This window comes from Sparus aurata, chromosome 1 (assembly GCF_900880675.1).
Source record: "Sparus aurata chromosome 1, fSpaAur1.1, whole genome shotgun sequence".
Taxonomy (NCBI): Eukaryota; Metazoa; Chordata; class Actinopteri; order Spariformes; family Sparidae; genus Sparus; species Sparus aurata.
The window spans coordinates 21301062-21312722 of NC_044187.1; the positions used below are offsets into that span (position 1 = coordinate 21301062).

The 11661-nt window shown below is 38.5% G+C and overlaps 1 protein-coding gene across 1 annotated transcript; it reads right to left on the reverse strand.

The window, feature by feature from the left end:
- Positions 1-1118: 1118 nt before the first annotated feature.
- Positions 1119-8063, reverse strand: erp27 (endoplasmic reticulum protein 27). Its single transcript, XM_030412056.1, has 7 exons — positions 7911-8063; positions 6979-7064; positions 4883-5020; positions 4655-4771; positions 3840-3965; positions 3498-3695; positions 1119-1213 (listed from the first exon to the last, which is right to left on the reverse strand). Exons 1-7 carry the CDS (start codon positions 7966-7968, stop codon positions 1172-1174), a joined length of 765 nt encoding a protein of 254 aa, XP_030267916.1. The 5' UTR covers positions 7969-8063; the 3' UTR covers positions 1119-1171.
- Positions 8064-11661: the final 3598 nt, after the last annotated feature.

Genomic DNA, 11661 nt, shown 5'->3' on the forward strand with positions numbered 1-11661 from the left:
AACAAAAATGATCATACATTTCTATTTTTTTATCCTAAACCTTAATGTCTAGTTTGCTGGAAACAGCATCAGATAGAGATTGAGGCTGCAGATTTGATTTGAAATCTGAAGGACGAGTTTGTTTAAATTGCAAAAACAATATACTAATTAACAACCCAAGTGGACAATAAATCTGATTTCTTTTAATTATCAGTATCTATATTCATAATAGATTCTGACACTCAGATCAAAGTGATTCCAGCTCTTGTTGTTATCTCACATTCTACCTTTTGATTTGGTCATCTCCCCGCCGCACACAGACCCCCCTCTGTGCTTTATGTAACACTGTCTCTCTCGACTGCAGCCGTAAACAAACTCAGATGGCAGGCAACACACACTGTATATTTCCATCTGGTCTCTGAGAAACGTCCACCTGCCAGGCTATCCCAATTCCGCCGGATGCATTCGCTTGGCAATGCAGCACCACTAATTATACTGATCCCAGTCTGGGCCTTGAAATTCCCTTCTAGCTTGAGAGAATATTTTTGGGACAGGCCCAAACTTTTTCACTCTTGATGTCTGCAGCCCATCTGTTGTTCGTTTATAGAGCTTTTATAGCCTCTTTTTCTGCTAAAAACTCTCTCTTTTATCCATATTTAGAAGCTGATATGTCTTTGAGTTTAATCCCCTTGAACCCCGTTTTGATTCGATGCCCTGCTCTGCCTCTGACATTTTTTGTTTAGGGGTTTTCTTGTTAGCTTATCCAGAGCACACGATGTTTTCCACTTTATTTACAGCACTTTTTCTCTCCGGGATGAATCATACTAGAAAACGACTGCGCCTCGACTGCCGCACCTTCCCAGTCTGCTCTCTGTCACTCTCTCTGAGGTCGGTGTGTTGTGGTTGTGACAATAACCTTAGTGGACAGACTGACAAACTCCGCCAAATCCCTGCGACTTGCGGCCAGTGACCTGTGGTCTGCTAACCGGACCGCAGACGGGCTCACACTCGCGTAAACAGACAAAACACAACACATGGGTAAAGGAGTGAGGACACATGATATGCACACGCACACATACAAATGTTCACTTTGCATAGTTTCCTTTGTATTGGAGGGAAGAAAGAATTCACCTCAGACCGTCGTTTTCCATGTTTTTTTAATCTGAGTTCATTTACATTCCTTCTCTGAGGCCTACAGCTCTGATTTGGCCTCTGCTCCCGCCTGCTTCACCTCCTGAAGAAGACACGAGGGTGTGATAAGTGAAATACAGCACAGAGGGAATATATGACACTTGTATCAAGGTTACCTCAAGTTTATTTATGCAGCATTTCACAGATACAGACATTAAAAGTCTGCTGTTGGCTCAAAGCTCAAAGATGTGCCTTCATTTAGGAATTAACTTTGTCCACGCCAACAACTCTGTCTGGTGCGTTATGGGATGTTCTTTAATCTATTTTGGATCTGCTGCATTTCTAGGTTTTATCTGTCACGATTTGTTTTTCTAAATTATCCAGTTTCAGAAGTGCATAAGCAATATGACAAGGACAAGGAAAAACATGAGGGGCTGAGAACAGTTGGTGTCGCATGATGTACTGATTGGAAAGCCTTGAAAAACTTGTGAAGACTTGCATATGCCAGGTGTATATGCAGTCATTCTCCAGAAATAATCCCAAACAAAAAGCTGTAAAAAGATTGTGATTGAGCCTGAGAGTAATGTGACAAAGTGAAGGTTCAAGTTTGATGTTTTGTGTTTTTTTGGTTCTCAGACCTTTTCATGTCAAGGAACCGCTGTATTGACACAAATGAGTACATGGATCCCAGTTTGATAAGACGTGTTCCAAGTCAGGGTGTGAACTTCTTTTTCGCGAGTGAGACATGAAGCTCCCTTGAAAACATGATTTGTAAAACTTGGAGGGCTCTCCAAAATATTGACATAATTACACAATAACATGCATTTCTATTTTTCACATGTGATATTAGGCTTTTATTGATGTATGATTAGTTTATGATGATGATGAACAAGAAATGATTGTGCTTATCTGTATGTCATGGGTAACTTGAACCTTGTTTATGAGGACTGGGCTCATAGGCTGCTCATACATTTGCATGTTTTTAGGACGTTTTCCCATTTGATCAATCCTCGACTTATGCGTGCCTATTAACTAATATGGTACATCATTTTGCAGATTACACTGTGCCCTGCTTCGGTTGGTCATGTCGAATCCTACTGTGTGTCTGTGATAGTTGGTTTTGATACACTTGTGGAGGTTACATGGTTAGGTTGCATGGCATCGCATCTAGAGAATTTTACGTATATTTGATTACGGAATGTTTAGTAAACCCATGACCAGAACAGCCACACATCATGTCATTGTGTTGCTTATCCATGGAATTATAGTGACAATGAATTATATTCATCTGTGTCGAGGACCTTGAGAAACCCCTTTTGCGGACATCTGAGGGTGTCTTTTAACTATAAAATCATTATCAGTTAATTATTTTCTTGCATATGACAAATGAAGGGACTCCAGTGTGCCTGGTGCTGCATTATACATCACATTTGGCTGTAATGTTTGTTTTAATGTAATTTTCAGATGCCATTTTTTCTCCATCTACTTGTATGATTTCAGTGCCGATAGTGCGGCCCTTTGCTGATGTCCTGGCATTACTCTGGTCCCTCGGTCTTGTTGTGAGGCTTCAGACTCTGCGTCACACCCAGCTGCTGCGCCGTGTCGTGTCACAGAGCAAATTAGTGCACAGAGTGAGGTTTCCTGTCTGCTGTGTGGCACATGTACTTTTACGACACGGCAAGAGGTGTTTTTACTCTCGTTGTACATTGCGGCCGTGCTCCAAGTTACCACTTTTTCAAACACAGCGAGTGAAAAAGTGTTCCTGTCTTGTTTCTCAATTTCTTAATTTTGCAGTTTATTCTAAATCACAGTTTATTCTAAATCACAGCTGATCACAGCTTATCTAAATGATAAGCTGTGATCAGGTTGAATACATTCAGGGTTACCATAGTTTTATATTTTTCATTGTTTTTTTTAATTTATTATTTTTTTTTAATTTTGCTTTCATCTGAATTCAGTTTAGAATTTGTTCGTTTCAGTGCAGTTTCTATTGGTTTTAATATAACCTTTATTATTCAAATTATTTTTGTTACGCTATGAGGGGTATTTTTCAGCAGCAGACTCAAAAACAACACTTAAAGCAGTCAACTCTCAGTCATGTAGACCTCCAAGCCTCAATAAATATATGAATCATACTTCCTCATTCTTTCTGTGTTGACAGATTAAATTAAATTAAACCAAGACAACAACTAAAGTAATTTCCTTTACATTTTTATTTAGTTTTCGTTTTTTATTTTCTTAAGTCTAGTTTTTATTCTAATATCAGTGAATTAAAATGTTTTTCACGCTATCATTTAAATTTTTTGAGTTTAGTTAGTCAACTATAACAACATTCATCTAATCATCCGCAGTGACTATTTCAGGTCAGCTGTATTATTGTTCCTCACCTTCAGTTCCCCTTTCAGGAAGGACTGGCAGAAGTCTCGTACTCGCTCAGTGGAGATCTCTCCCTCAGGTAGGAGCCACTTCATGTCAGACTGAGCGTCATAGATACCGACACGTGGGAGGTCCTTGGACTTTAGGCCGAAGTAGCCCACTGCCTTGGCGTTGGACTTCAGCGCTCCATTAATGAGCACAAACAAGAACTGGAACACAGTTTTTATCACTTAGCTTCCACTCTAGTCACCACATAAATGTAAAATCACTTGGTTGTATTTGACTTGTGGCTGATATGAATAAAACACTTCATGATCCCTGCATTTACTTTAGTCCGAGATATACATTCTCACCTTCCCTGTGAACTCGGGGGCCAGAGCTCCCAGTCGCTTCTTGAGCTCTGCAAAGTGTTTCTTTCCTCTGTTGGCAAAGAGCAGGAGGTGTGTCTTCACCTCTGAGCCGAACAGGCCTACTGCATTCTGAGGAGAAACACAGGAAAAGAAAAGAAAAATGTAGAGAATGAGGACTAAGATGGGAGAAGTTGGTCAGAGGCCTTTCACCTGACAGGATCCAACAGGTTATTCTAAATTTATACAAATCATGGTGTTTTTTATTCTTCGTGTCGACATTCATGTTCGTTAAGTTCATTGAATATTTGGAGTAATGTGCATTGCTAAAAAGGAGTGATGGAGAAAAAATAGACAATGTAAGATTGGTCAGAATTTATCTATTTATTTGATACAAAATATTTTTTAAAAATGTCAATAAATGCTAAAGGGGTGAGAAGTGGCATATACTTAAAAATATTTAGTTTTGCTTCTTTTTTAAATTGTATTCTAAATGCAATTCTAACATTTTCTAAATGTCTTATTTTAATGCATTTCTATGTCTCTGTAAAGCTTTTTTGAATTGCCCGTGTCTAGATGGCCCCCATACATATGTGCAATAGAGTTGTTGTTGGGTGAGTGAATATTAAAATGTAAAAAGTGTATTTTTGTATGTGCTTTTTGCTATTTTTTTAAATCTTCCATTTGTCTTAAATAAAATATATTCTTTAAATGAAAGAAGTGAATCTTTCAGGGATAACTGACCAGAAACAAATGGCTGTTTGACAGACAAATGCAGGAAAGATTAATGTGATGGTGATGAGGACACGAGTCAGACCCACCACTTGGCTGTATTCAGTGATGAATCGGATCTCGTTGATGGTGATGAAGTTCACAAGACCGTCAGCGTCTAACTTCTTGGCATCGGAAAGGACGAGGTTCTCCTGGTGGTTATCAGCCTGGATCACATAACACACAACATGACATCATCATAAAACTGACAACACCGATCATGTGTATTATTCCCAACATATGTCTCATGTACACAAACTCATGATGGTGTAAAATACCTTTCTGAACAGGGTGATGGTGTCTGAGGAGATGCTGTGGTCAGCCCACACCTCTTTCTCAGTGCAAATGGCTACAGGGACCGAGTCGACTCGCTTTGCAGCTGCAACGAGCTCCTGGTAGCCTTGACTCTCCTCTCCCTGACACACAGAAGGGAAACAGAGTTACAGACGGGACATTGTTTGGACTATATCTCAGGTAATGGTTTAAATCTAAGTTTTTTCTACTGTTTTCTACACTACATTCATCTGACAAATTCAGATAACTATTACACTTAAAACTTAAGGTTTTATACACAAACTATAAGCTGACCGTATAAATATGAGGTTTTGCTTTTTATCAAAAGTTCCCAGCAGTATACTAAAGCAACAGCCAGGTGTAACATTTACCTGCTGGTTTCATCTTCATTATGCATCAGTAATTATAATGGTATTATATAATAAATACACATACTAATGACAAGAGCCAGCCCCTGAAGTCCATTTAGCTGATAATGCTTTTTTTTATTTATTTTTTTACTTTTACTTAAGTAACATTTTGAATCCATCAAATGTCAAAAAAATCCACCTTTACTTTAAGTAAAACATTTGAATCATCATAATGCCCATTGGTACATTTTTATAATGTTTTAGCCCTTTTAAATAATTAATATCATTGTAAGGATTTTAATTCTTGATTGTAAATTAAAGGTGATGTCGAGTCAATTCGAGGAAAACCGGTTCACACATAAAGTAAAATGTAGTAAAATTAGGGTCAACACAATCTTTTAAAAAGGTAAGTTCAGATATTATTCATTAAAATAAATCAATACAAGATGAAGCTAACTGTTCTGTTTTAGATACACGTGATGACTTTTAAAGTTTCAGAATTTCTTGGATCATACTACAATTCATACTTGTAGATAAAATATGTTATTTCAATTTCCCATTTACATAGGATATGTGACAATATGACAGGATGTTTATTTTTTTTATTACCCTAAATAATGTTATCATCAACATCTATACTCACAAATAGCTCGCCCTCTACTTATGTTTTAAGCTTTAACGATCCACATTTTGCACTTTACCGTTAAGTTGTTTATATTTTTGACAGTGTGCTTACTATGACTTCATTTTCGTACTCTTCCTCGCTGCTGCGCAACAATTTCCCCTCCGGAAAAATAAGGTTCTATTTTATCTGATCGTCTTTCATCTTACGCATGGACGCAGAGTTAGACATAAAAGGAGGATATTTCTGAGTTGGGGTGTATGTTTCTCATTTTAAAATGACTTTTTCACTCCTCAAAGACCACCACTAGTGTGTTGCCATCTTTTTCTTTTTTTCTCAAAGAAAGTTTAAAAAAGTGAAGAGGGCAGAGAGAGAGAGAAAGAGAAAGTCAGAGAGGTGGAGAAACAAAGAAATGTAGCAGGAAGAGAGAGCTGAAGCTGGCTCAGCGGAAGGTGAATCACATCTATTTCTGAGACCGTATTGCATGAGCTCTGGCAGTCCATTTTATCATTTTGTAGTCTGTAATATGTGTTCATTCCCAGTGAGTCACAGCACCAATATTTTTGTCTCTTTTAGCCCTTGGCATCACGGTCCAGCAATGTGTTATCCTCATGTGCTCTCTGCTGCTCTCTTCCACTCTCCTCTCATGAACCTTCTCCCTGTGCACTTGTTTACAAGCAGGTCAATGGAGCCAATCCCACAAGTCTTCAGATACGTATGTATTTCCTGTCAAGTAGCCCGCCATCTTCCCCCACACACGAGAGTCTGGCCAAAGGGCTCGCCTCCGTGGGACAGCCTGCCACCCCTCCATCCTCACAGCACCAGTGCTGCCAAAGGTGTGGCCACAGGAAGTACATTCTTCTTCAAAATCTATTCATGACAGCAGCATCACCGAGACCGGGGTGCAAACAAATGTTGTATTTTTGGGCAGTCTCACTCACTCAGCTAATTGGTCCGATCATGTCTGGTTTCCCGCGGCATGTTAGCATAATAAACTAAGCCATAAAACAGCCCCTGTGGGCTTGTTTATAAGATGTCTGAGAGCTTATTTGTGCCCATGGTCCAGACTGCTTTTTTTTGTTCACTGAATGCAATTTCTTTTACTGACCTCCAGGAATCCGATGACCACAACTTCAGCCGAGTCGATGAAGGCCTCAACGGCTTTGGTGTCGGTCAGCCTGGGAAGGGCACTGTCTGAAACAGAAGTGAACAAGACAAACGAGACACGAAAACCAGTTACAGTCCTTCAATCTCGACAATGCTAGCTGTAGTGTGTTCTTAAAAACCACTGTGGGCTAAATGGTAATGTTAAAACATCGAAAACGCTAACATGCTGAAGTTCAGGAGGTGTATTTTCCTCAGTGTTCACCGTCTTAGTTTGTGATGTTAGCATGTTTACGTTTGCTAATTAGCAAGGTTTGATCATAAATGAAAGTACTGAACAATTTAAAACTGACACGATGATAGCTCTGGTCTGGTGGAAAAGCTTTGTTATGACTGAAGTACGACAATTCATCCAGAGGGGGACCAATGTCTGAACCACATTTCACAGCAATCTGTCCAATAAATGAAGAATTTCTTCACCCCAAACCACACATGTGAAACTTGTGCTGGCATTAAAGCAAAACTGAGGGGATTGGCACACTAGGGTTCATCATCTGGAAACTTTGAATATCTGGATAAAGTGCTTTTGCCAAGTAAATGTTGAGATACTTCACTAGATAAGTGAGAAATTTGAATTGCTGGTGGAGCATAAGGGAAAGTCAGGAGATCACCAGAGTCGTTAGGATGTATCCTAACAATTGTCAAGAAATATATCCAAAAATGTCAACTTTATGGTGGCACTTGAGATCACCAAAATCATTAGGATTCATCCTCTGGGGACAATTAATGACTAAATGTTAAAAAAAAATTGTTTTGCCTAGCGTAAGGGATGAAAAACCTACATTTAGAGTGTCGATACTAATTATTTTACAAATCGATGAGAGCAGAGAGAAGAAATCTCGAGTAAAACCAGGCAGACACATTAAATCCATTTACCTTTCTCTGTGGCAAACACAGAAGACACCAGGAGGGAGACGAGCAGAGTGACCAGCATGTTTCAAATGATTCCTCTGAGGGAAGACAGGAGACTCACCAAGCAATGCTCAGAAAACTTTTGTAGCTGTAGGTAGTGTGGGTGAGTCGTGTCACCTCTGCGGTGTATCTGACGGTCGCCACATGGCAGCTGGCTGTGGCTGCTGTGACTTCTCTGGGATCTGATTGGAGGCTTCTTGGGAACCAGCCAGGTGTTGTTGGTAAGTGGGGGTGCTGGGACGTTGGAGTACGTGTCACCGTGCAACAGGAGAGAGGTGTGTGTGTCTGCACTGTGGTGTGTTGACAATCTGAAGTTTAGAGGGACGCATTATGACAATTAAACATCATGAGTACTGATGAAGTATGAAGTGTGAGCTTTTCATGTGTCTTACAGTGTCTCCTTAGCAGCATCATTTTGATGTTAATGATCATGCTTGAAGCCCAGGCAGGCTGCAGACAGCCAGTGAGGAGGCCCGTGTGACCAGTGAAGGATTATCTGGGCTGCGTTTTGGTTCATTCACCACAGGAGGGACACAACCTCCATCCAGTTCCCATCCCAGTTGTTATTACATTGATTTTCTTCATTCTAACATATTTATTAAAAATGTATGAGGCCTTTTTTTCTTTTAAAAAACTTTTAATCTTGTAAAGAGTTACTGATTACAGTAAAACGTGTAATATACAACTGATTATTCATCATTATTAATTAGTCTTAAAATCCCAGGTAGGGGTTGGTGAATGTAAACCAAGATACCTGATGAATTCTCAGTAAACATCCCAAAAAGCAAGCTATGTAATGTGAACAAGATTTCATCAGATGAACTGAATAACTTAATTTGATTCATGATGTCACAATTTATAAACATTTTCATTTCAGGGACTGCCAGTTCATAAAATGGAAGCTTGTGATGTGACATCACATTAACAGATTGTCGAAATGCTGTGAAAACGTATAAAATGTTATCACGCTGCCTTGAACTCAGTCATCATTGGTTTCTCGCAGCCAAAAGACAGTTTGTTCCTCTGCCACTGAATACTTTGACCCCAAATTATTCTCCAGAATCCTATTAAAGTCCATCTAAACTACAGGGAAATCTAAAAATGAGAGCCAAAAACAAAATACATAAAACGTTGTCTTGCTAGAGACGCAGAGAAAGTCCACAAAAATTACAGCAGCTCCCACATCCACCACAGAAATGTTTTCTTTTGTGCTGATGTTAAAACAAAAAAACTCAAAGCCTCGGAAATGCTCATTTTATTTATAGACAGCGCCATGGCAGATATTAAATTAAACTTGAAAGGTGTGATTTATATGATGCCTGACGCTTTCAGTGATTCTAAACATTTTTTTCCACTGAGTAGGGATCTGCTGAAAAAAAACAGGAAATGCAAGCGAGTTACAGTTTGGTCGACCACATAGCACAAAAATACAATGAACCTTTAAGGACAAGATGGTTGTGACAGTTTTGGTCTGAACCCTGTAAACTTTGCCTTATACATCAATAAAAATGCAAATACGCTCACATAATTCTAAAAATATTAAAAGTTTTAAAAAAGGTTACTCTGATTGTAAAACTGAAACGTTTATGTACACTATAGATTATGTAAACAGCCTCCTAAACCTGTTTCTCCTGAAAGTTTATGGTCCTGGAATAAAAAGCCCTTTAAGTAACAACTGTGGTAGTTTATACTGTATATACTGAAATACAGGCGTTTACATTTAGAGGAGTAATTATTATAGACTCGTAGATTATCACAGCGCCAACAAAGTCCTCCAGAGATTAAAGAACGTGTGGTTTCCAAGCTGTGAGGACTCTCGTCTTATTGACAAGGCTGGTCTGTGTGATGCACGTATGTTCTCATGGGGCTTAGGGGCAACAGGGCGACACTAATACCACGAATTAGAGCGACAGCCAGCGTCACAGACTTATGACTTCTGTGACATGCAGACGTCAGCACAAACGTGGCATGAGCATGCATCTCTCCTCAGGTCAAGGACCCGAGAAAATAAAGCTCCTTACAAACACTCTGTTTATGTAGAGTCACAGCAGCAGTGAAAGGCTTTAGATCACAGCTATAACAATTACTGTGTAATGATTAAGGGTGCACAATCAGCCTTAGATCGTCGGGCGGGGCCCTTCCGGTCGTTCCAAAGTCGAGAGGTGACCGCGCTTATGACGTCAGGGCCCCCTGGACTTTGGAATGACCCTCCTGAACAGATAAGTCTTGAAGAATCATTAACTTCTTTTAAATCACTTCCTAAAACTCACTTTTATATACCGTCTGTTATGTGACGTCACCCTTTTAATCTGATTTTCATATTCTATCTTTTTATTGATTTGTCTGCTCTCAGTCTATTTATCTGTTTTTAATTCCTCTCATCTGATGTCTTCTTTTTTTTTTACCGTCCTTTACTTCATAAATTTTTTTAAATCTTTTATTGTTTTAGCTGCTCTCTACCTTTTAATCTTTTCTTAATTCCTCTGATGTGATGTCGTCCTCTCATGGTCCTTTATCGATTTTATTCTTTTTTATTTATCTTTATTTTTTTTGCATTACTTCTCCTGTCTCTTTCTTTTAATGTGTCTTCTGAAAGTTGCCTTTTTTTCCTCTTTTACTTTTAATGACTCATATCTATTTGTGTTTTAACTTTTTCTGTTCTGCCTTCTTGTTTTAGCTTCACCTCAGACTGGACTTCCTTGTGTTTGGCTTGACTGTTGATTCTTTATTCTGAAATACCATCTTCCTGATTTTCCTGCTTTTGTTTTTTTTGCCAAAGCACTTTGTAAACTCAGTTTTTAAAAGGTGCTCCATGAATAAAGTTTATCATCATTATTATCATTACAAGGTATTCTTAAAGTACGTCTTAGAATTAAATACAGGAGAAAAGACAAAGGGTCGGGGAATAAGTATAACAACTTCGTTTTTAAGAAGGACTTGGATACAGATGTCAGTGGAAGTGTTTTGAGAGTATCTTTGAAGGTAAAAGAAGTGGCCCATCGCTCAACACTTTTTTACTGTACTATACACTACAACTTGTATTGAACTAAGTAATTTTGGGGGGTTATTTTCTTCAAGTCCGTAATTACACCATGTTATCTACTATTTAAAATCTTAATTGAGTACAATTTGAATTGATATATAAACCTTTTTTCTGCAGCACAAACATGTCTGTAAGCTGTCCAGAAACAGACAATATGATACGATGTATTCTTGTATTATAATGTACAATGCTCACATTTAATTCTGGCACCCAGGCTGAAAATTTTTTTTGGTGACTTAAATGTTGTACAGAGCTGAAGACCAAATATTTTAAGTACATTTTTCTCTGTTTGTCTGTTTTCTAGTCGATCTTCAGTTTATTTCAATCAAAATAGCTTCTCAGCAAAAATGTCTCTTTTAATATTTCATTTCCTGCTCTAAGACTCATTTCTCGAGCTTTATTGTCAAAGGCAACAAACCCCATTTTGCCATCTTCAAGTAATAAACCATAGTATGTTTTGCAGTAAGTGTTTATAGCCTTCCCATTCACAAAAACATACTAGAGAATGATACAAAAAGCAAAAAAAAGCAAAGAGAGAACAAAAGTAGGCTGGAAAGAAATAAATCTAAAAAAAATGTTTGACTTCTTGTGGACGAGTGTTTAGTGATGAGCGGGCTCCGAGAAGATGCAGTTTAGGTTAAAATTACAGGCTCACTCGCTCATATAGTTGGT

Bases quoted from the DNA above. Each gene is read 5' to 3' on its own strand.
- erp27 (XM_030412056.1), bottom strand. From the start codon at position 7,968: ATGCTGGTCACTCTGCTCGTCTCCCTCCTGGTGTCTTCTGTGTTTGCC. The intron at 7,065-7,910 runs GTAAATGGATTT...CTTCTGTTTCAG, and splicing joins TGTGTTTGCCACAGAGAAAG to ACAGTGCCCTTCCCAGGCTG. The intron at 5,021-6,978 runs GTCAGTAAAAGA...TCTGTGTGTCAG, and splicing joins TGGTCATCGGATTCCTGGAG to GGAGAGGAGAGTCAAGGCTA.